This window comes from Amaranthus tricolor, chromosome 7 (assembly GCF_026212465.1).
Source record: "Amaranthus tricolor cultivar Red isolate AtriRed21 chromosome 7, ASM2621246v1, whole genome shotgun sequence".
Taxonomy (NCBI): Eukaryota; Viridiplantae; Streptophyta; class Magnoliopsida; order Caryophyllales; family Amaranthaceae; genus Amaranthus; species Amaranthus tricolor.
The window spans coordinates 26,737,986-26,764,204 of record NC_080053.1 but is presented as its reverse complement, the minus strand read 5'-3'; the positions used below and the strand labels follow the sequence as shown (position 1 = coordinate 26,764,204).

Below are 26,219 nucleotides of genomic sequence, written 5' to 3'. Positions count from 1 at the left end.
ACTAACATCAAACAAAATAATGTTGGAAGGAAAAGTTAAAAAAAGTTAATCTTTATTGTTCTCTGTTAGTAACAACGAGCAACTGAAACTTTATAAAACAATATCAACTATTTGTTCGCTATTAATAATAGCAAACAGACTTGTTTTATTTTTTTGACCAAAACCTGTATTCGTTATTATTAACAAATAACACCGAACACATAACTTACTTTATATTTAGGCTGAAGACATTTAATTTGGGAATTTAAATTATCTCGAGCTTAGTTTGAGATTCTTTTAAAAAAATTTCATTTATTTCTATTTTTTTCACTCTTGTGTACATTCAAAGTTAATAAATATTATTTGGGCTGCCCTGATAACAAGTTTTGGGTTCAATAAAAGAAAAACATGAAAGCTCATAATACAATTTATAATACAATTTTTATTTGGGAAAATTTTGTTTGATAAGTGAATTTCTTGTACAGACTTATCTAACTATTTTAATATGTACCAATCGAATTTTAATACATATTATTGTATAGTTAGGGATGCATACGATTCGGTTTGATTTGGTCTCTATAATTAGACCAAATAAAAAGTTTTGGTCTGAAAATTTTCTAGACCAAATTGGATCCTTTAAATCACCAGAGTAAAGCGAACGAACGGTCTTGTCTACGATTTTTTACTTTTATGTTTTTCTAAAGTAATATACTTCTCCATTCCATATTTCTTGCACCAAAACAACTTTTGCACTATTCATTATTCTATGGTAATTTACATATTTCGGCTATTATACGAAGAAAAAAACATAGTCATGCGAGATCTTGTTTTATTCGTCTCGTCGCATATTTTCATAATATCAAAATCAATTAATTATATTTTTTAGTTATGTATAATTGTAAATATAACCGATCTGAAAAACGCATTGGATTGCACAAAAATGTGTATGGTGCAAATATTTTGGAATGGAGGAAGTATGAGTTTATGCAAAAATAATTTGTACTTACAATCACCAAATATGATAACATGTAATTAGTTCATTGCATCAATATCATTCAAATATATATATATATATATATATATATATATATATATATATATATATATATATATATATATATTACTACAAAAATAACTATATCTCAAAATATCAAGTTTGTGACCAAATTTTTTTAAAAAACTATGACTTTCAGTCATAGTGCGGGCCGGTTAGGTCTAGAAAATAAAAATATCAAAATTAGTCTGAAATCATAATTATTTCTAAGAAAATCCGACCAAAGCATTTAAATCGTGGTCGAAATTAAAACAGTAATTTGGCCCATTTTAATTTACGGTATGGACTAAATTTTAGTTTACCATATGCATAATAGTAACATAGTACTCGTATCCGTATGGACTTGAACAATAGGGATTAGGGGTATACACTATACTAATACAACGGAACAGAGTACTGTTTCAACTGGACGTTCAAATCCAAACCCACAAACATCATTTCTCAATTCGGTCAGTCAACTGTATCATCCAATGACTAATTTGTTCCACTGAGTACAACGTTATACGGATCCTAAAGATCATCATCTTTCGGATTTTTGATCGATCATGGCAAACTATGGGAGATCGAGTTTATGGATGGTGTTATTCGTTCTTATTTGCATTAATGGGGTTTCAGTTTCCGCTCAATCTCATCGCCCTAAGAATGTTCAAACTGCACTTCGAGCAAAATGGGAGGGTACTTCCTTACTTCTGGAAGCTGGGTATGACTTATTTTGGTTTTATAATTTCTAATCTTGCAAGTTTTAGTCTTTTGGGTAGTCTTTCCATTGATTGATTTTGGTACTTTGGTTTCATTTACGTGAATTTGTGGTTCGCGAATAGATTTGTTCGTTTATGTCATTGATGAAATTGTTTGATCTATGGAATTGCTTTTGTGTATTCAGTTTTGGCATTAGGTAATCCTTAATTTTTTGTCTTACTTTAAACACAATTTCTGAATTTAATGTCCCTTTTCATATCATTTTATTCATGTGTTTCAATGGCCAGTCTTGGTATTAAATGATGGTAACGATAATGAAAATTTAACCTAATTTAGTACTTGACTTGTTTTATGGGCATGCTTGTTCCACTCCAATCATGTTTTTCCTACACATTATTCACTCCCATCAATTACCGCTTGAAAAGTGGTATTAGGAGGTAATGAAAACCATTACGGTAAGAACATGTTTGAAATTGAGAGCTTCATTACCATGGAAACGACTTATCACAATTTGTAAAAATTTAAACTAAAACTCATTTCCATTACGACGTTTAATACCTATAACCAAACACTGGGCAGGTGAAGTTTAAAAACTCTTGTTTCAAAATTTTAAAAGCATAATAATGAATCTCATTCGAGGCTCAAGAGTTTGTGGTTCATTGGGTGCTTTATGAAAGTATTAAAAACTGAGATCTTGTTTTAAGTTCTTTTTCATGTGCTGATTTTATGCTTTGTAACTTGGGCAAGTATCAAAATTACTGAGGGTTTATTATCTTATTTTACAGAGAATTGCTATCTAGAGAGTGGAAAGACTTGTTCTGGGATTTCATTGATGGTTGGCATCAAAATAAGAATGATGATGTTGATTCAAGCACAGCCAAAGACTGTATACTTAAAATCGTTAAATATGGATGCTCTTTCTTGAGTGAACATCTAGGTTCTATGTTCGAATTTTCTCTAACTCTTCGATCAGCATCACCTAGATTAGTCCTCTATAGACAGTTAGCTCAGGAGTCGCTATCTTCATTTCCTTTGACTGAAGAAGCTGTTATGAATGGCGCTGATGGATTGGTTTCAGATTTACACAGTACAACGAACACTGGAAACCGAAAACCTGACCCTCTTCTTGTTGGGGTGAATCCAAAAAGTCCTGGAGGAAAATGCTGTTGGGTTGATGTTGGTGCATCACTATTTTTTGATGTTGCTGAAATGCTAGAGTGGCTGCAGATTCAGAATGATATGTAATTATTTACTACACCTTCTACACCTAGCATATTCCATAACTATCTTATTCCACAATGTAGTTTTTCTTTAGAATCTGTATTTTAGAGATTTAGTAAGAGACTAAGGGTAGTATGGTAAAATTTAAATTTTAACGTATAAAATCCAGATAGTTTTTACTATTTGGGGAGGGGCTAGAATAGAAAATGGCCTATTTTTTCCCAGTTTTGGAGATATATCATTAAAATAAAAGAAAGGGGCTTGGGGCAAGAATTGAGATTTATGGTTTATTCGGTTGTTTTTCTGTGGGCTACATTAATATCTACAATCTGACATTTTGTGATTGCTGCAGAGGTGGAGAGTCATATCAGCAACCTGAACTTTTTGAATTTGACCATGTATACTCAGTTTCTAATAGTTCAAGTCCAGTTGCCATTTTATATGGAGCTTTGGGAACTAGCTGCTTTATGGAGTTCCATCGGGTACTCGTCAAAGCAGCAAAAGAGGTACTTTCTTTGGAAGGCTATCTTCTCTTGTTTCATAGCACATTTCCTTTGCTATTAATGATTATTTACACTACAATCGGAATTTTACTTAATCTTGGAATGAATCCACATTTTGGTTAAGTTTTTCTCATAGACAAGGTGATCAATATATGTTTGCTTATATATGATGCAATTTATGGACTTTCTGCGATCTACGTTTTCAAGCTTGAAGTCTAATAAAGTATCATCATATGTTAGGAAGCCTTCCATTTGGATATGTTGTCTTTTGTTGAACTTTATGTTGTCTTTTGTTGAACTTTTGTCGTATGCAAATCAATTTTTTACACATTATGAGGGTGTTGTTTGTGAAGCAGTGAGGTTTGTTAGATGAAACAAGTGACAAGATAGTGTGGAACTTATGTCATACTTCCTCCGTTTTTTTACTTGCACCCAAACACCTTTTTACACTTTGTTCAATTGTTTATATCTAGAGTTATACGTAATTAAAAAATTTTAAAATTTGATATTATGAAAATATGTGTCAAGACAAATAAAACAAGATCCCACATGATTATGTTTTTTTCTCGTATAATAGCCGCAATATTTAAAATAAAAAGCTCCTAAATTGGTTTTGGGTGTAAGTACAAAAACCCGGAGGAAGTGTTAGATGTTTCTCATGCGAAGATGCATGAATACATCTTATTCTAAGTTATATGTCAATAAGTTTGCAAGCAGCAATTTTTACTCATCTTGAGGGAGATGTTTATCAAGCAATGAAGTTTATTAGATGAAATGATTGACATGGTTGTGTGGAGCTTCTGCCCTTTTAGATAGTTTACTAGAGTTTTCTACCAAGGATTTGACACAAATGTCACAGTGTAGTTTAGTAGTCGGGAGAATAAGATAAAAAAATTTAAATTGTGTGGATAGTATTAAAATAAAGAAGAAATGTGTGGTTGAGAATCAAAGAAACTGGTGCGTACTGTTTCTAGCAAATTAATGGGACGGAAAAGAATACAAATAGAAAACTTTGGTGCACGAAGGAGAATATATATTATGCGAGGATACATTTTGTGTGGAAATTTTTGTATGAGAAGAATCGGTACTTGTTATATGTGGCATGTTCTATGGTTCCCATTTTATGAATGGAAGAAAATCATATGTGTGGTCACCCTCACGTTATTTTTTTAAGTTTTATATCACAATGCGTCACAATTACTTCCAACTTTAATCTCTATGTTCTCTCCATTTAATCTGCTCACATTTGATTTTAAAATGGACATCCAATGCGAATGACTCCACTAAAATAAAAAAGGAAAGCATAATTGCTACACATCACCTGTCATCCTAACTTTCTGTTTCTGTCGTCGTTGAAGCTGACGTATACATAAAGATTATCGTTAAAGCTTTTTAGTACTGCAGCATTGAAAATTCCTTACATTGTGATGATTTGACTTACTTGACTTTGGGTTGTTGCAATTCTTTTGCTTGTAGCTTTAAGTTGTATTATGGATCTCTTTTGTGATGATATGTTTGTGTAAAGAAAAAGGATGGAAAGGAAGGGGAAAAAGGGAAGCTAAGGGGATTAAAAGGAAGGGAGGGAGGAATGATTTGGCTCGAAGGAAGCTTCTTCCCCTTCACTTCTCTCCCTTTTCTTCCAATCAAATAAGCTTTAGAAGTATAATCATCGCAAACTAGTATTAGTTTGTAGTGATTTACATATTTTGAGACCATTTAAAGCTTCAATCATTAAGTAAAGTTTTATAAAAAAAAAGAGGGATAGATTTTGTGCCAAGATTGTAGACATTAAGTACAGTTTTGGTTGGAGAGAAATGTTAGGATTTTTGGTGGTTGAAAATCTTCTCGTAGTGTTGAATTGGATGGGGCAACTATGGGCTTAGGTGGGCATGTGCCAACCGCTTAAATAGGCAAAAGTAAGTTGTATAAATATTCCACTTAACGAAGTGTAGAAAGAAGATCCGATGTGGCTCAATGGTCTGCTCTTCATATAATGTTGTTTACATGTTTCTAGATGAATTCTCTTTTTTCCTTCTCCCTATTTATATTGTTACCTTGGTAGCAACTTGAAATTCTCAAACCTTATATTTTTTCGTTTTAAAAACCAATTATCAAATTTTATTGCTTTATTAGGCTTCTGCTTTTTATTAGTTTCAAGGGGAGCGTTGCTTTAAAGTTAGCTTGAATTTTATTTTTCTCCATTGTAATTTGCAGTTGCAACTACGTAATTGTAGGTTTTATAGAACTCGTCTCTTACCTTTTACGAGAAAATTATAATAAGTTTATGTTCTTATTTTTGAAAATTACCAAGTTGATAGTAATAATGTGCAAAGTTGATGTTCACTATTAAGTATTAAATCAAGCAATGAAAATGGATGTGATTCTTTTTAGTTAAAGTACATTTTGTATATATATTATGTATCCAGTTAGTCGTACCGTCGTTTGAATTGTTGGCACTAATAGTCTACTACTGCATTCATACTCATGGACTATGTTTGTTGATGTCTTCATTTCACCTCAAATACTTTTGTTGGATACTTGACGCTCTGGCATTGGTATGCCTCTTCAAAACTTCATTTGAACCAAAATTCTGAATCTTTTTATTCAAGTCAGGCACTTAGACATGTACCCGAGTCCGGGAAACATAGCTCATGGAGCATTTTCTTATGGGGGGAGTCTTATGGTGTACTAGGCAGAAAGTATTAGCATTATTGAAAATCTTGACCTTGCTAAGGGGATGCAAAGGAGGGTGCTGAATCTACTTGAACGTTAGTGCATGTGAGTTACTTGGAAGTTTCTAGAGAAAATGTGTTTTGCAAAATGTAAAATTTCTAATTTGTGGTTTCATGTTGTGCTATTGTCATCTTTAGTAAGTTGTGTATTTATCTTTTTTTTTATTTGTCCATATGCGGTCATTAATTTCAGGGAAAGGTTAAATATGTTGTGAGATTTGTATTACCTTTGGGTTGTGAAGCAAAGACTAGCAGTTGTGGTGCTCTTGGTACTAAAGATCCAGTAAACTTGGGTGGCTATGGTGTTGAGCTTGCCTTGAAAAATATGGAATACAAGGCTATGGATGATACCACGATTAAAAAAAGTGAGTATGTTGAAACTTTCTTTATTAGTATATAGCACTTCTGCTTTTTTGTAAAGTACTGTAAGAAAGTTCTTTGAAAATGATTTTTGCATTGTTGTTTGATGCATGTATGTTTTTAAAGACTTATTTTCTGAAGTTCATGCGTACTTTACTAAACTAGTAAGATTCCATTGCCAATCAAAGATAAATGGTGGTATTGATTGGTATCAACTAAGTCTGAAATGCACCAAGATTAAGGGTAATTTGAGTGTTCTGTAACTCTTAATTGTTTTAATGATTTTTCAGGTATAACTCTTGAAGATCCTCATATAGAAGATCTAAGTCAGGAAGTTAGAGGCTTTATTTTTTCCAAAATACTGGTTCGTGCTGCTAAAACGTTTCATTACATGTCTTTAACTTGCACTTTCCAATATATTAGGTACTTTGATGTTTGCTGAAACTGGATAACTATATGAAGTATGTACAAAGTTTTGATTTCCCTTTAGCTTTTCCTATTAAGGAGCAATGACTACCAATGTACCTTGGCTATAGATCTATACTTATGTTACATCCCTTCTCTCTAATTGCAAAAGCTGTTTTCAAGAATAATGGATGGCTATGGGAGAAATTGTAGATCTATAATGCTAAGTAAGTTGTAATTTGGACTACTTGGCATTTACAATCAAACTTTAACAACTTGATTTTTGTATTTCAAGTGTAAATTCAAACAACCAAGTCCAAACAAATTTAAATGGAACTTAAACTTAGTTAGCTTGAGTCCTAACCAAAATTTTGGACTTTATATTTGGTCATTTTGGGATGAATGACGCTTATATTTTTGACAAGTCAATTATATTATGACATGGAACATGCCATTATCTTAATGCCAAGTGGCTCTCGCCAAGGCAATGTTTGGAGCTTGTCAAATGAGATGTATGTAATCTTACCCTAACAAAGGTGTTATTTCCAATTGACCCGTGATTGCAAACATTATTTGTAACTTCACATAAATAATAAGCGCAAGCCACAAATGATTTGGTAAGCCATTTTGCAATAGTCCATTATGATCCGAAACCAAAAAACTATAAATCTTTCTGCGATATGCAAAATTTATCAATTGAAACTAGAAATTGTTATTTAGCTCTTAGAAGATAATTTGTTTCTGAACACCTTTTTTTATGCATGACCAAAGAACTTGCTCCATGTTTTAACCTAATAAATATGATTCAGTCCATATGGGTAATTCGAGTCTATTTATTGTTGAGTGTTGGATTTTGTTCAAGTATTTTTTATTTTTTTTAATTTTTAATTTTTATTTTTTTTAAGTTAATAGGAGCTTAGCTCCTTATTCGAAGTTTTATTTGTTTCTTATAGATGCCTATGGATTAGACGTTATGGTTTTTTGTGACTAGTTTTCTTGAATCTGGAACATACCTCACTATTGGTTTTCAAACATGATGTTTTAATCTTGTGGACATGGATTAAACTCTCTATATTAGGATTAGATTTTTCAATACAATTCCAACGCTGATATTTTACTTATCAGTCTTTGGGTATGAGATTCGATCTTTAGTAGTCATGATCTACAATAAAAATTGTATTCATTCTCTTGTATTCCTAATTTTAAGGATGTTAAAACAACAATTATCGAAGTACTTCAAAATATAGATTAAGTGGAGTATGTAGTTTCCATACTACTAATGATTATTTTCCTTACTTTTATTGCAGGAGCGTAAACCTGGGCTCTCCTTTGAGATTATGGCTTTTAGGGATTATCTTTTGTCATCGAGTATATCAGATACTCTAGAAGTTTGGGAATTGAAAGGTTGTCACTGTTGTCTGTTGTTGCTTCCAACTTGGATTGTAAGTTGTAACTGAACTCATCAAAACGAAAACAAATTTATAAAATATGCAGATTTGGGACATCAAACTGCACAGAAGATTGTACACGCCTCTAATCCGTTGCAGGCAATGCAAGAAATCAATCAGAATTTCCCTAGTGTTGTTGCATCATTATCAAGGATGAAGGTACAGAACATTATAGATTAGAAACATAGGCTGTGTATTAATGGCTGTTATACTCGTTTCATAGAGAAGAAAAAGTTATATCCTTTCAGCTACTCAATTATTGTTGTTTAAATGCGCAGTTAAATGATTCAGTGAAGGATGAGATACTTGCAAATCAGAGGATGGTCCCTCCTGGGAAATCCTTAATGGCTTTAAATGGGGCATTAATCAATATTGAAGATATTGACCTTTATCTGTAATGATCTATCTCTTAATCAACCTCTCTGCTTTCGTTTTCTGATTTTAATAGATTTCTTTCTCGTTACCTTAGTACCTTACTGATTTTATTTTGTTTTTATCTGGCAATCTTTGCTTTTGAAAATCTCTCGTGTTGAATAATTTGGCAGTTATAGATCTTGGTCTTTTCTACCTGTATTGATTACATTGAGTACAAGGGGCTTCTCAGGGTTCACGTAACATTGTAGCATCATATCTGTTTCTTTCTTTTGTTTCAAAGTATGGTCTGTAGAATAAGGATTTGTGCAAATGCCAAGTGGATCACTAATGCATCATGTTTACACCGAAATGATGAAATTTGCTTTGTCATCTCATATTCATGTTTCAATGAAGTGATACCACTATTGCTTGTATTTCTACTTACCATGTTTGTCCATTCTTCTGGTAAAATAATCAAATGCACTTTTAGTTGTTTCTGGTACGGGTATCATGTCTTCTGTATCGAATTTAGTTGTGATGTTTTTACACTTTGAAATCACAGCTTGATTGATTTGGTGCACCAGGAGTTATCATTGGCCGATCAGTTGTCTAAGCTGAAGGTATGATGTTTGCAATTTGCAAGCTTTTCTTACATTCTGTCTTGTGGCACTTATAGAAAACTATTCAGCTGGACAGTACCAAATCTATGACTTTTCAGAACATGAAAGTCAGCCTAATTCATCCCAACCCGCACTCCTAAGTATAATGTTGCATACAGTGGAATCTATTACCTGAAAGCAACTAAAATGTCATAGGGGTTAATTAGTTTGGGGTTTGAGTTAATTGAAAAGAATCACGGGCCTTTTATCAATTTGTGAATGTTTGGTCAGAGCTATTTGCCATTTCCTTTTTCCAATTCTTCGTACGGGTGTGCACACATCCTCTTGTCATAATTACCTGGCCCCTGGGATTCGACTGACCCAAGTTAGGTGCTTTGATATCTCAACTCATCAATCACTATTTGCAGAAAAGGCACATTTACCACCTCCGAGCAACTTCATAACTAGACAAAACCCTTATGTTTACCCCGCCTAGGCAGGAGTCATTAAGGAAATGTTATGTTATTGTTGTATTTATTCTTCCTTTTCATTTTAATTGCATTATGGACCTTCCATTTTCTCTCACAAGAGGGCAGATTTATGTTGTAGTTAATAGGACAAAGAGGAAGTACATGTCATTTATCAGATACGGATCTCTAACTTGTAGAAATGACTGATGATTTTCAGATTCCAGATATCACTGTAAGGAAACTATTATCGACTTTGCCACTCTCAGAACCAAGTACGTTCCGCATTGATTTCCGCTCAAGTCATGTTCATTATATCAATAACTTGGAAGAGGATTCTTTGTACAAAAGATGGCGCAGCAATATAAATGAGGTAGCATTCTTTTTTCCCTTTGCTTAGTTGCTGGGATGAGTATTAATTATCTGTTTGTTTCACAATATGTGGAATTATCAGAGGCTCTGACACGACTGTGTTCTGTAGATATTGATGCCAACTTTTCCTGGACAACTACGGTACATTCGCAAAAATCTCTTCCATGCAGTTTATGTAATTGACCCTGCCACTTCTTGTGGCCTTGAGGCAAGTATTTCGTTGACATACATTTTTTTTTCCCTATTGGTTGTTGGTGTAAATTGATGTCATCTCTCAAAATGTTAACTTTGTAGGTTATTGATATGATTGTCAATTTATATGAAAATCAATTCCCAATGAGATTTGGAGTGATATTATATTCTAGCACATTCACTAAGAAGGCTGAGAAAAATGGCGCGCAGGATTTAGCAGATTTGGATGGTAGCTCGGGAGAAGAAGATATCTCTAGTTTGGTAATAAACGATACACTTTTATGTTATCTAGGATGATCTCTATTCTGCTTGGCGTCGTACTAAATGCTTATTACTTAGTTAAAAATTTACTTGTTAATTCACTGTTATAAACTATGCTTTGATATGTTTTTGATTTCTTCTCTTATAAAACTTAAAAATTGGTTCTTATATAGGTCAACTCTATGTGCACTAAAACTTAGGCATTAACAAGTGGACTTAAACTGGTTTCTTAAGCAAGCTCAACTGATATGTGCTAATTGTACATTGTTTTGCATGTATGTCTATGTTACTGGGACTTGGGCACTTGTGTAAAACATATGTACATGTTCCGGTTTTTAAGTCAGTTATTTAATGAAAATTTCTTTGATTTTTGTTCAAAATAAGTGTCTCAATGTTGATATCTTTGTTGGATTGTCAAGAATTTGACTCGCATACTTTAGGGAAGTGAAAAGTTTGAGTCACATAGCTCTGGTATTGTTGTAATATGAAACTTTGCAGTTTGGTTTCTTGAACATGCCATATTTTAGAACGTGCCAATAAAAGATAATCCTTTTCCAATGAATAAATGTAGCATCGAGGGACTATATTTAAGGTGTGGATTGTGGATTCAGTAGCTATTGGACCACATGAATGATCTATAGCTTAAGAAATTGAAGCTTGCTTTAGGAAACTTTCTGTAGAACTCTGTCTAAGAGGGGCTGAGGGGGTAGGGTTAGTTGGAGAAGTATCCCTGGTGAACATCATCATCATCATCATCATCATACCCATTATATTTCTCTCATAGAAAACTATGATCAGGGACTGGGGAGGGAAGAACGACGGCAGCTCATACCCATAAAGAAGAGTGCGGTCAAAGAGTCCCTCGGCTCGAACACTTGTGAACACTTGTGGAAAATGAAAATGTTCATTCTTGATCTCATACTATTTAGGAGTCTTAGGAGCAAGCTCCTTGGTTTGATTTTGGAAAATTTTGTCCTATCACTGTTTCCGGAGCTAGTTTCATCAGCTATCAGAGAACTTAGAAGAGGTGGCCCTAGTGAGTGTTGAACAGCTGTGATGGTTTCAGAATGTAGATTTTTGCCCAATTAATCTCAGTGGGGTATCTTTGAGCAATTTTCTTGGCTTTGGGCTGGACCTTTCTTTTATTATTACTATTTATGTAGCAGGAGAAGGGTTTGTCTATTTGAAGTGTTACTGAGAAGAAATACTGTTCCTTCAAAACTTGGTCCTGATTTTTAGGGATTGTTGGTTTCCAAACCTTAATTAAACAAATGGAGATCCACTCATCATCTTTGTTCATACTTATCTCATTTACTTCTGCTGACAGAGAAAATCAGCTATTGTTTTCTATAAAACACTATTATGCCGCCGCTTTCTGTTTTTAAAAAAGTACGCTTTGCTTTGCGCCTCGAGCTCAGGCTCGGCTGAAAATGCCTCGAATAGGTGAGGCAAAGGCCACTACAAGAAGCGTATGCCTTGGTGCACCTCGATGCGTTTTACGCATTGTGCTCCCCCGTGCACCTCCTCCTTAGGTTGGGTTTTTATATTAAGCTTGTTTGTTTGGAAAACAAATAAAACTCGAAACTCAAATCCACTTGAATATGAAGTTTGAGTAATCTTTGCTTCCGTAAAAAAAAAAAAAACCACGGGGGAGAAAAGAAGGTGAAGGAGAAGAAAATAGCTTTAGATATTCTTAATATTTTTATTATAATAGTTTTCAAGATTGTGCTAAAGTAGTGTTTACCGCAGTGATAATGAATGTTTTCAAGATTGTTGCTATTATAATGTGAATGTCAAGTTGTTTTAAGTATTATATATGTTTTATAATGGATATTAAAGATTTTCAACTAAAAAGTGTGCCTCGCCTACAAAGCCTGTGCCTCGCATTGCCCTCTAAAGACCTCTTGTGCCACGGTGCGTCTCGGGCGTTTTGAAACTAAGGTTCTTTGATGTGCTAGAGAGTTATATGCTTATGTTAACAAAAACAAGGCTGGTTTTGTTATATGTTTTACTTATATTACATATCATTATTCATTAGTATAGAACATATCTCTACAATTTTCCAATAAGCAATAACAAGGCTGTTTTTGGATACTAAAATCTTTTCTTGTACATATATGATATATGTAGTCTGTAGATGCATTCATCTTTTATTCGTTTGGAATTGTGTTTAAACACCTCAAATTTGTTGAACCAACATTTATATGTTTATTGAATGAATGCATGTCTGGGACTAGAATTCCCTTTAATTCCTTTTTGCATTTTTGCCCTGCAGATTATTCGCCTTTTTATATACATAAAGGAGCACCATGGGGTGTTGACGGCTTTCAAGTTCTTGAGTAATGTAAGTTTAACTTCCACTCTTGTTCATGAAGTTTTAGTTGTATCTTAAAGTTACCTTTGGTCAGTTTGATTTACGGTCTTGAATTATAACGGTGTTTGCAAAAGAGGTGCACCACCACTCTTATCGGCCGTTTTGAATTGGACTTTATAGCTTGTTACAAACGAACTAGGGTGAGTTACTGTGAGTTAGGGCGAGTCTGGCTGAGATTTAACAAATCACGCGAGATTTATCCCGAAAAAAAAAAAAAAAAAGAGACTGAATTTGGAAGTCAAAAAAATTACTGAAAAAATTTTAATGTTTGAAGGTCTCCACACAATCCACCATTGAAGAAGAATGAAGCAAAATCAAAAAGGGCTAGATGCGTACTTATGGAGAATAGGAGAAGCCTGACTTAGTTAAAATTCCTTCTAACTTTCTTTGACCATTGAAAACAAAGGCATAAATAATTACCACTAGTTTATTTATTGCTGTTGGGAATCTTGGAAATGATCATGATTCATGAGTATTGGTTTAACTTTTGCACATAGTGTAACTGGTGTCATTTTAGGTGTCTTGTACATTAGTGAAGTATTTGTGTACTAGTGTCATTTTTATTGTGTATTTTTATTCCTTTTGGTATTGAAAGGTTGGATTTTCTTTTATGTATAATTGATTTTTTAATTAATATTAAAATTTCTAATTTTATTATATTTATGCGATAAGAGGGTTATTAATTATGAGATTCATTAATTACCAAGTCTAAATCAATATCAATAAATCTGTTTAAAAATATATATAAAGTACTAAAACATTATATAAACACCGATAGCTGTTTCGCGAAAACCAAATAATTTCCATTCCCAAGACCCGTGATTTCGACCACGTTTTTACACCATGCATCTAACTATTACTTTGCTAGTATTTTGTAACTTTATGTCCCAAAAAGCATCGCTATACCTTGTTTGTTAGAAATAAAATATAACACAAGCCTCTTGTTTCAAAAATGTGTAAACAATCTATCTATTCTTTATGACTTGTTTTCTTATTGCGTAGCCTTTTCATTTATTGAAAATCTCACATGACACTCACCTGTTAGGTTCACTTAGAGTTTGGTGATTCTGGAGAAGAAGGTCCTGAGAGGCATCACGTGGAAGGATCATTTATAGATGCAGTATTGTGAGTTTTAGGATTACTGAATTTAGTTAGCATTATTACTTTGTTGATGATTTTATTATTTCATTAAGTAAACAGATTTCTTGTTCATCAGTCAAGTTAGTTGAATGTTTTATGTTTTCTCTTGTTTTTAATTTTGGAGCACTCTTCTTTATCCCTGCAGAAGTAAGTCAAAATCTCCTCCGCAAGACGTGTTGTTGAAATTGGACAAGGAGAAGGACTTTAAAGATGTGGCTCAAGAAAGTTCCTTGTTTGTTTTCAAACTTGGGTTGTCTAAGCGGAAGTGTTGCCTTTTATTCAATGGACTTGTGTACGACTCGAATGAGGTAATTTTATATGTGCTGAAGAACTCTTATTAAAATCTATATTTACAAATAGTTTAATAACTGATGTTAATACTATTGAAAAATTAAGTTTCTAGTGTGCATATAAGGTGAAATAAAGCTTGTCTGAACCCTTCTTTTAAAGCTTAATTAAATAACTTGTCTGAAAAATTAAGTTTCTAGTGTGCATATCAGGTACATTTTAGAAGAGAAAAGGAAGTTTATGTAGGGAGACAGTCTTTATCATTCCTACTGTTCTATTGATTACTCATTCAATCATTTCTACTTATTATGGGGTTATCAGGGAACTGTTGATCGGTTGGCTTGTTTTGCATTAGGGTGATCCATAGTTTGACAAGCTTGATAATATGGTTTTCATTTTTATTCTGTTTGCCTATCGTGCTTTTGGTGCAGAAGAACTCGATTGATTGTTCCTCATGTGTTGTCATGTGACATTTTATGTGACAATCTATGAGAAGCTCTCCTTCCGAGGGTTTTAACATTGTGAGATTTTGTTTGGAAGCCTATGGTCTCTAAGTGAGTCAAATCTTTCACGGAAAAAGCTTTCTCCGAGAAACTCAATAACTATGTTAAACAGTAGGTTTGGAGGCTTTATGTATTCTGCATGTAAAACGACTGGAAGCACTACATTGTAGATTAACTTCCTAGTTTGACACTGGCTTCATGGCCATTAAAATAAGGTGGCTGTGTCTGGGAACTTTGTTGGATTTGAGAGGATTGAATGTCTCTTGTAACTGCTTTGATAGATCAAAAGGCATTAGTATCTATGCAATTTTTTTTTTGGCCTTTTTATGTGAAGTTGCAATGATGTTAGCAAGCAAGGTTCAATTAGAAACTATCTCTTTGTTTTTACAAACGTAAGTTTGTTTACATCCCCCCTTCTTTATCTCACTTGGGCGGAAGCCACTTGGTGGCATCGGTTTGATAGAATGTAATAATGCTGTTGTTTTTGTTTGTGTGGTTGTATTTCCAAAGCTCGGGATTCCAGTCAGGGATTTTTGTGGGAAAAGGGTGGTGTTTTGGCTCACTATGCTGTGGCTTTTCTGGGATGTCTTGATCTATGTGACGCATGATTGCACATCACATTTTGTCATTTTTGGATTTGTTGCACTTACTCTTTTGTGACTGATTTTTTTTTTATTAAGGTATTCTTATGTCATACTTAAAGTGGTATGCTTGCTCTTTTAGAGGCTAATCTGAGAACTTATCATTTCTTATCTGTACTTATCTAACGACTGATTTGATACGCACTTCTCGTTCTGTTTTTTATTTTGTACTAACAGTTACCTTTTTTGTATACTTGTGATTAATTTTTGGACTTTATCCTCCAGGAAACTCTGCTAAGCGCTATGAATGAGGAGCTGCCAAGGATACAGGAACAAGTCTATTACGGAAATATTGATTCACGCACTGACGTGCTGGATAAATTTTTATCTGAGAATGGTGTACGCCGCTACAATCCACTGGTAATGCATCAAGGATTCTAAGCTCATGCTCTGTGTGTGGATTTGTGTTTCCTGCTGAGATATTTTTCACTGCATTATTATGCATCTCCATGGTTCAGTTCTGTTTAACTCAGCGCAGTGAATCTATATGTTCTTATGTAGATTATAACTGATGGAAAACTCAAACCTAAGTTTATATCACTTACCAAATCAGTTCTTGATGAAGAATCTGCTCTTCATGAGTTAAGCTTCCTACATTCTCCCAAAAGTAAGCAGCGCTTGTACATGTTGGTATGATTCATTCTTTAATAGTCATATCACGCTGCTCAAACTGAGAATTTGTTCTTGCCGCAAACTATTGCAGCTGTTGATGAATTGAAACCTGTGACACACCTTATTGCGATTGACTTGACTTCAACAAAGGGAATGAAGTTGCTTCGAGAAGGAATACAATATCTTGTTAGTCTCATTCTGAGTTTGTATTTTTCATGACTACTTTTTATTTTTGCTAATAGTTTGATCCTTTTTAATCAATTTCAGGTAGATGGGTCCACAAAAGCTCGTGTAGGTGTACTATTTATCCCCAACTTTTCTTATGATTCACCTCACCTCTTCTTTGTGAAGATCTTTCAAATCACCACATCATATAGGTGTGTATTGCATCTTACTGAATAAACTATTGGGTTCCACATCTACAGTGTGATCTTTGAATTTTAAATTGGCTTTCAATTTTAATATAATTTTTATTTAGTTATGCTCTTATTATATATGTTTGTAAAATCCTTATGCAGCCATAAGGACGGGGTATTGAAGTTCCTGGATCAGCTGTGCTCATTATATGAAACTTCCATCATGAAAAATTCTTCTGCGAAGACAGAAAACATCGAAGAGTTTATTGAAAAGGTTACTGATCTAGCAGATGTAAATAGATTGCCATCCAAGGTCTATAAGTCTCTGCTTACAAACTTTTCTGTGGATGATTTGCATAAACAATTGAATAAGGTATCAGATTGTTTATTTTTTCAATGCATTTTTTCTTATTTTTTCACTAATCTGTAAATGATAGCTGCTTTTTTCTTTACTTTCACTTTTCACTGCGAGAAGTTTATATTGTAATTTTATTTTCATGCTTGTTTTTCCTTTTACTCTCTACACGTTTTTTTCAATTTCAATTCTAACCTTCAGCTTGTTTCTCATACTTCAAGCATTTAATTTTGGTTTTTTTTTTTTTACTTTTATAAATAATGCTTTACTCATTCATCCTTTTGAGGGTCACATAGAAATTTTCAAGCAGCTATAGTTTATGCTTGTTTGCAGGTGGCTCTGTTTCTACACAAGCACCTTGGGCATGAATCTAGTTTAAATGCAGTCATCACTAATGGAAGGGTACTTTCTTACCTTTATAATGTTATGGTATTTTCAATATTTTCTCTTTCATTGAGCTAAGAAGCACCATATGCTATTTATAAGTTTTGGAACCCTTGAATTGGCATGTAATGACAGATGTATATTGCTAAAAGGTTGTCCCAAACGTTTGAATGTCACAAAGATTCATTCTTGATTTTGAGATCATTTGTAGTTATCTCACAGAGCAAGCATTGCCGTAGGAATTTTTTTTGTTTGATGGCGCTGATTTGCTTCCGGTTAATTTTCTCGTTATCATTCTTCAGGTGACTTCCCTTCCTGAGGAAAGTACTCTCCTCTCTGACGATCTGCATCTATTGGAGTCCTTTGAGTTTAAGCAGAGAATAAAGCATATTTCAGAAATTATTGAAGGTTTAAAGTGGGATACAATTGATCCTGATTCTGTAACGAGGTATTCTCTCTATTGTATGTTATTTTTATAAGCTTTTGAGCTGACAGGTGCACCTTGCCTATGAAAAGCTTTCTCTTTCGCCTTACAGTTGCACCATGCGTCTAGGCTCCAGGACCCTTCTGCGCCACTGAATGCCTTGTGCCTTTTAAACTAAGATATTGATGCTAAAATACTTGTCAATTTTAAATCCAAAGGAACAAATACCAATTCATTAATTATTGTGCATATAATCTAGTATTTTTTAATATTTTCATTGAATAGGGGTAGTTATATTTTTTTCTTGAGAAGCTACAGAAATTTGCAAAATGACATCGTTATATCATTATTTGCATTATGTGTTTTACAGATGTTATTGCCTTCCAAGTAACCTCTGCAATAATGAAAATGAGCCATTTTGTGATAAACTCATTCGTTTCAAATTATTTGTATACTGTATTTGTAGAAAATGACTTCTTTTCCTGCTTTTCATTTTTTTATGCTTTCCGCTTCATCTACCTTTTCCCATTTACTCCTTATTCCTCTGTGTTGATCCTTGATACTCCGACATTAGTACGGACACTTGGACATTCATTTTCGGTGAAGTTAAATTCATGGAAAGTGTTTGTTATGCAGCTGAGTTTATAATTGGTACCTGTCCATGTTTTCTGTGAACAACCGAGTCCATGTAACTTCATTTGCACATATCCATACATTTATACATACATATACCAACTCGTTTTGACGTAAACTTGGAAAAGTTATCATTTGATTCCATAATCTTGAGTCTGGTGTCATTGTTCCCATATTGTTCTAGCTCAAAGTCGACTGGTTTAGCAAGAGACCATGTGTCATATTAGAGGCCAGTGAGTTTCGTGTTTAATAATTGTCAAACAACTTTACTGTTCCCTCACTCTCTAGATAAGCCCTCTCCCTGCCGAATCAACCTTTGAATTGTCAAAACTCAAAACAAGCACATGGTTGGCCCTTAGACGCCTTTCTGCATCTCTGAACAGTCCAATTAGCAGCAACATCCATCTGGGTTGCTCTATTTCCACTGCAGTATAACCACCAACACTACATAGTACCAATGACAGCATACACTAACAAAATTTGTGTCATCTATGTAGTAAACGTTTTGTGTGTTTGATTTTCTCTTTTGGGTTACTTGCAGCAAGTTTATCAGTGACGTCATCATGCTTGTCTCTTCATCAATGGCTACACGGGATCGAAGTGCTGAGGGTGCTCGTTTTGAGATTTTGCAGGATAGCTTCAGGTGAATTGATCTCCAAAAACATTACTACCTCCATCCCTAATTAATTGATACAAAAGGATTTTGGCTCATTGTTATAGAGTGTAGGGCTGGAGATTGAAAAGTTAGTTGGATGGTTGGAAAGTTGGGGTTGGATTGTATAAATGCATTCAAGTTATTGTTATTTAATTGAATATCTAGTTATTTAACCCTTGTCAACATTAATTGGAATATAAATTATAAATATAGCCAATGGAAATTGACTTTTTAAAGTTTGGGGATAATGGAAAAATAATACAAAAGATCACGGTTATTTCTTGAAAATATTTTTGGCTATGCCATCTTTTCAAATTATGAAAAATTATGTTTGATTCAAGGTGACATTACTTCCATTGAGTGAATGCAAGGTTTTTGGCTTCAGTTTACGTACCAAGCAGAGATAAAAGGGTTTTTTTGTGATCACAGATAATTTCTGCTTACATCACGCCCTCCCAAACCCCACCTAAGTAGGATCCTAGTTGGTTGAGAGCCACTTATTGGCGTTGGAGTAATGAGATTTTGTATTAATGGATCCCTGTTGAGTATTTTCTTTTGTTTTATATTCTTCTTTTGCCTTGTTGTCAAATGTTATATTGACTGAAAGCGTTATATATCTACTTATCTTTTCCTGTTCAGTGCTGTTGTGTTGCCTGGGGAAAGCTCTATTCATATTGATGCAGTCATTGATCCTTTGAGTTCATCAGGACAAAAGCTCACATCTCTCCTGCAAATCTTGAGGAATTTTTTTCAGCCAAGCATGAGAATTATACTGAACCCATTGGTTAGTTTATATCAAGTTTTTTTTGGAAATCTTTTTACTACCGTTTTTCCCATATATAAACATTTGATAGCTGGTGGCTATACAAATATTGCTCGCAACTATCAGAAGTTTAGAACAGTTTGAAATGACTATACTACAATTATTGCTGAAATTAAATTTTCATTTTGTGACAGAGTTCTCTTGTTGATCTTCCACTGAAGAATTACTACAGATATGTTGTACCGTCATTGGTATTACTCGTGAAACTGCTCTGTTTGAACTTGAAACTTCCGCCACTTTTGTGCTGATCATTTCATTTTGTCCAGGATGACTTTAGTAGTTCTGACTATGCTGTGAATGGTCCCAAGGCTTTTTTTGCGAACATGCCCTTGTCCAAAACATTGACCATGAACCTTGATGTACCTGAAACATGGTTGGTGGAGCCTGTCATTGCCATGTATGTTGCATTTTATGTTAAAATTTCTAGATTTCTATTTTTTTGCTTTCAGTCTAGCTCTTTAACGTGGGGCCATTGCCCATTTCAAAACTTAACCTGTCAAATTTTGTAATGAGTTCTTTTTGTCTAAAATTTATCAGCCATGATTTGGATAATATATTGCTCGAGAATTTAGGAGAGACAAGGACACTGCAAGCTGTTTTTGAACTTGAAGCACTCGTTCTTACAGGTATTTTGAGTGAAGATAGGCTCTCTACTCTAGTCCTCGGACTGTTTTCAACAATTTTGGTTGAACAAAATTGGAAGTTTTTGTTCTAATATGCTGCTAAAATTTCATTGTTTTCTTTATTTTGTTTTGGAGAACAGGTCATTGCTTTGAGAAAGACCAAGAACCTCCAAGAGGCCTTCAAATGATTCTTGGTACCGAAAGTTCTCCCCATCTGGTAGATACTCTTGTCATGGAAAATTTAGGCTACTGGCAAATGAAAGTTTCACCTGGTATATGGCATTTAATGCTTGCACCGGGAAGAAGTTCTGAGCTTTACCTTTTAAAAGAGGAAGATGGTGGAAGTCAGAAAACCACTCTGTCAAAACGTATAATCATAAATGATTTACGTAGTAAAGTCGTTCACTTGGAAGTAGTGAAGAGAAAGGGAAAGGAACACGAGAAGTTGCTTGTTTCTGCTGATGTTGATGACCACTCAGACGGGAAAAAAGTCTGTATCCGTCCATTATTTTTGCTTCAGTGAAAAAATTAGTGTAATTTAAGATAAGTCAATATAATAATTTCTGTTTTATGCTACTGCAGGACAGTCAGAGCAGCTGGAACAAGAATATATTCAAATGGGCTTCTGGTCTCATTGGCGGAAATCATCATACAAAAAAGATTGATGAGACTGTGCTGGTAGTCAACTATTTCCTCCTCTCTTCACCCCCTTCTTATTTTACCTGAAATTTAGCTGTGAGTGTTGTCTGGATTCTTCCGGTGTCTTTAATCCACCTCTTTCTAAGCATAAATATATATAACCTTGCATTCAATACGTGTATTATCATAGCGTACCCACAGTGTGGTTGAATCTTCAAGTAGGTGATGTTCATTTCATTGATCAGTAATATTCATCGGAAACAGAAAAAGGAAACATGCTGTTTCTGATTCCTAATTCTAAGCATTTTGTTAGAGCAAGTTTCAAATCACCCTCGTGTGGAGGGTCTTCGGGGTGCCGTGATGAGGGTGCGACGAAGAACAAGAGTGTGGTGCAAATGAAGTGCAATGGGCAAGGCATGGGAGGGACTTGATCATTGCATAAGAGTGCACCAAAGAGGCCTTGATAGGTGCTCGATCAAGGCAAGGGAACAAGAAGATAGCTGCTCGCTCGAGGCAGCCACGAGTTGATGAACAGTGGGCGCTGAAGACCGCTCGACTGATCGAGTAAGGGTGGCTCGGTCGAGCGGCTTCAACAGGGATGAGCAGGATGTTCTGGAGTGCTGCTCGACTGATCGAGCTCAGTCCGCTCGGTCGAGTGAGAGTTAGCGCCCAAAATGCGACATTCTGTTTTTACGGGCTGTTTTCTTTGGGCTTTCATGGGTTTAGTCCTAGGGTTTCTAATATGTTATGGGCTATATAATAGAGGCTTAGAACATCGTTAGGAGCACAAGAGAGTGATGCTAATACACTAGAGAGAGTTAGGGTTAGAACACCAAAAGAGCTTTCTTCTTTGTATTAGATTGTGGGTGATCTCCATTGTTGAATGGAATCACTATCTTGAGAGCTTGTTCTCAAGTGTGTTTGGTTAGTCATTAATGTATTGTTGTATAGATTAATGAAAGTAATCATCTTTTGAGGGGAGGTATCATTAGATACCTCATAAACACATTGTATTGATTGTTGTTGTGTCACTTGTTTATTCTCTGTTTTTCACTCATCTTCTAACCATTATTCTACCATTGTTGGGTCCGAGCTATTCTCTTTCACACTTGTTGAACGCATTTCAATGGTCTGATTATGAAAACTACAATTTTGTTTTTCCAGTGTGTTGGCTACTTCTAATGTGTAAATGGCTGACTTATTGACATGAAGGATTTGTAAGTGCAATTTGGTAGAAGAGATACCCTTCAAAAGAAAAAGGCTACATATTAAAACATGATGATCTTATTATCCCTTGTCTTCTTTGCTTTTTCATTTCCTTGTAAAAAAGACCATAACAGGTCGACCTAGTGGTTGAAGGCTTTTCCTTCCACCCTTGTGATAGGAGTTTGATTGTCACCACTTACAGCAAGATCAATTTCCCCTCCCTCGCTTGTAAGGGACTATCCTTGCCCGAAAAAAGAGACTATAACAGGTTAAGTTAGAAGCCCAGGCTTCCAGGATTGGCTGCTGACTGCCTTCCCGACAATATAAAGGATCTGATGTATATGTCTTTCTAGTGGTTATCTTTCTTGTTTGCTATGATTTGATATTAGTAGATTAAACCGCTTCTCTGTAAGCCGTGAACCTTTTAGTGCCATTTTCATAAAACTTTGAATTTCATGATAAATATTGAAGATGAGTTGTTGGATCAACAAACCAACATTACCAAAGCTTTCATTAATTTTAAATAACCGCTAATTACAAACTGATTGTGAACTGCAGGAGGGTAAACATGATCGACACGGGACAACGATCAACATATTTTCCGTTGCGTCAGGGCACTTGTATGTGAAGCATTTGAATCTATTGACCCATTTATTATATTTATCTCTAAATCCATGTTAATTTCTTTGTACATAAGTTTTTTGTATAAAATAACCACTTCTCTTCACAAACCAAGTCTTGAACTTTTCCTTGTCGAACTCCATATTTAGACTTTGTGTATACCATGGCCTCAAATTTCATTTGTGCTTCTTGATATCCAGGAAGTAGAGCCCATAATGGTGATGAGTTGTGAGCTATAGTTTTAACTGGTTAGAGGAAGAAATAACAATAACTCACAACTTAAAAAGTCATAAGCAATATAGATCCAAGAAATAAATGAAGAAATTTTGTATTTTGAAACTGTTGACTTTTTAGGGATAAACTGATGTATAATCAAAACAAAACATTAGATCCTTAAATGACTATGGTTTGGTAGTATTATTTTATAGCTGTCACATCTTTCTTCTTTCATTTTTATATATTAGGATAAGGACTTTGGCATTGTTGTGTTGTTGTTGCTCTTTGAGAATGTTTATTGTTTCTTTGTTTTGTAGATATGAACGATTCCTCAAAATCATGATACTGAGCGTCTTGAAGAACACTCAACGGCCTGTCAAGTTTTGGTTTATAAAGAACTATTTGTCCCCAAAGTTTAAGGTTAGAAATATAACTTTTATAGGGGGTGAATCTCTTTGCAAGTTCTGTATCATTTGGTGTTAATTGCTTATTATTTCCTGCAGGACGTAATTCCTCTTATGGCACGAGACTATGGTTTTGATTATGAACTGATTACATACAAGTGGCCTACGTGGTTGCACAAACAAACCGAAAAGCAAAGAATAATTTGGGCTTATAAAATCTTGTTTCTTGATGTTATCTTTCCTCTGTCATTGGAAAAAGTAAATGGCATAACTATCAAATTCTTTATCGGTCTTTTATTTCTGAGTTTTGCATTGCTTACATTCGAGGGATAACTTAATTATTTTCCTTGTCTGCAGGTTATATTTGTTGATGCAGATCAGGTTGTCCGAGCGGACATGGGTGAGCTGTATGACATGGATATCAAAGGGAAACCTTTAGCATATACACCATTCTGCGATAACAACAAGGATATGGATGGCTATCGATTTTGGAGACAAGTACAGTCTCTTTTATGCAACTTTTTGTTCGTGTTTTGGCATTTATGAATTAGGGTTCTGAATTGAAATATTTTTCTCCCAGGGATTCTGGAAGGAGCACTTGAGAGGAAAACCCTATCACATAAGGTGGAAATTTGGGCTTTGGCTTTGATTTCTTGTTTCTTTAGAGTTTAGAGAATCATCTTGTGTAATTGTATATTCTGCAGTGCCCTTTATGTCGTCGATCTTGCCAAATTCCGACAAACTGCAGCTGGAGATAAACTTAGAGTAGTTTATGAAACTCTTAGCAAGGATCCTAATAGTCTTTCTAATCTCGATCAGGTATGCTTCTTATCTTGATGACCCACTTTTAAAAATTTATTTGATAATAACAAAAATTAAGAGTATAATTGAAGCATTTTCGTTTGCCCATGTTATAATTGTTCCTTTAGGTTGTTTCATGTAGCCGACTCCATATGTCGGGATACTCCATATGCTAAGTTCTTTTTTGTTATTTTTTTGGCAAGAACTGTTAGTTTTGATCCAAAAATGCTTATTCATGTGCAATGACCATTTCTGCCTCGTTTTTCAGGACCTTCCAAACTATGCACAGCACATGGTGCCAATCTTTTCTCTTCCACAAGAATGGCTCTGGTGCGAGTCATGGTGCGGGAACTCTACAAAACCAAAGGCAAAAACCATTGACTTGTGCAACAATCCAATGACTAAAGAGCCCAAGCTTCAGGTAGGTTCATTGACTTCCATTTCTATAATTTCTCATCTTTGTATCTTGTACTGTCGGGGGAGTTTCTGAGCATATACAAGGTGTCCGATCGCACCGGGCCCCTTATGTAGGGGTCTCAAGTGTGAGTTTAAATTACTCATTTTGTCCCTTTGAGATTGTTACTGATAGTGACATGTGAGAAAAAAAAATGTCAACATCAGCAGCAATCTCAAAGGAGTAGTTTACATTGCTTTTGCTTTAGTTCAATAACTTGTTTTTATACCCTAAAATTTCGATAAAAAATGTAAAACAAAATGGGCCTTCAAATTTAATAAGTACTTTGCACTGTCATGTGTATATTAACCTTCCTTGTCCTATGCTTAGGGTGCTAGAAGAATTTTACCCGAGTGGAATGATCTTGACATGGAGGCAAGACAATTCACCGCAAAAGTTTTAGGCGAAGAAATGTACCAAGTTGAATCTACACCACCATCGTCTCCCGACTCCACGGAAATTGACATGGAATCTAAAGCAGAATTGTGAAGATGGTGGCGTACTTTATTATTGATCGGTGAGTATCATATGCACTGCAATGCTGATCACTAATACGTACAAAAGGAAATAGTGATTCTTCACTGCTCCGCAGTTAATGCAGCACAATATAATCGACAAGTAGGTTAGTGACCAAGCCTTAGGTCTCATCGAGAACTTTTAGATCTCTTCGATTTTTTCAGCAGGGACAGTTTTGTAGGAACCGTAGAAATATGCTCTTTTATATGCTGCTCTCTTCATTAATTCCATGTATTATGTATAATTTACGCGGAACATATATTCACAACTGTTTATTATTCTCTTTTCTTCCTACACATACGTATATATTGTTACTAATATGCGACCAACCTGCGACCAACTTGTGTGATCGCAGATCTGCGACCAGTTCTACGACCAACCCTTTTCCAGGAGCAAACTACAACCAGATTTCCTACTAGCATTTTACGACCACTTGTACTGCGACAACTGGAGTGTCATAGTTCAAGCGTGATTTTGTAGTATAAATTATGATTTATAATTAGCAAATAATTCGGTATTTATTTCTTACTAATTAAGTTCCTTCATTTACACAGCTAATCATTACTACATGCCAATATTTACATGGCCACAAAGTGCTAATTTTTAACATTAATAAAGATGAGGTTCAAACATTTTCAACCAATGGTAATGGCCTTTATAATTATTATTAATAATGTGTTATTGGTTTGAATTTTAACTGTTTATTTTTTCCAATTAAAAAACTGTTTTTTAAACGATATTATCTCTAAATAGGTTTTTTTTAATTGAAGGTAAGCTAAAAAATTCTACAAACAAATAACAGAAAAATTAATTCGTACTACAGGAAATGAGAATTGAATATGTGTTACAAAAGTAAAAGAGCCACTAGGCTAAGTCGTACAATTATACTAGTATTATTATTGTTA

General features: G+C 34.5%; 1 protein-coding gene across 1 annotated transcript; it reads left to right on the top strand.

Annotated features, from left to right (window-relative positions):
• The first annotated feature begins 1,393 nt into the window (after positions 1–1,393).
• Positions 1,394–25,945, top strand: LOC130817292 (UDP-glucose:glycoprotein glucosyltransferase). The gene is made up of 37 exons (XM_057682915.1): positions 1,394–1,733; positions 2,518–2,973; positions 3,306–3,459; positions 6,382–6,553; positions 6,839–6,912; positions 8,261–8,357; positions 8,448–8,560; positions 8,680–8,795; positions 9,318–9,375; positions 10,042–10,194; positions 10,303–10,401; positions 10,488–10,646; positions 12,922–12,990; positions 14,066–14,145; positions 14,306–14,468; positions 15,818–15,952; positions 16,094–16,199; positions 16,296–16,390; positions 16,472–16,581; positions 16,723–16,933; positions 17,249–17,317; positions 17,602–17,747; positions 18,898–18,999; positions 19,651–19,795; positions 19,969–20,025; positions 20,101–20,231; positions 20,372–20,460; positions 20,598–20,947; positions 21,040–21,135; positions 22,861–22,922; positions 23,457–23,559; positions 23,643–23,801; positions 23,901–24,041; positions 24,124–24,167; positions 24,248–24,362; positions 24,613–24,765; positions 25,129–25,945. Exons 1-37 carry the CDS (start codon positions 1,579–1,581, stop codon positions 25,285–25,287), a joined length of 4,896 nt encoding a protein of 1,631 aa, XP_057538898.1. The 5' UTR covers positions 1,394–1,578; the 3' UTR covers positions 25,288–25,945.
• The last annotated feature ends 274 nt before the right edge of the window (positions 25,946–26,219 follow it).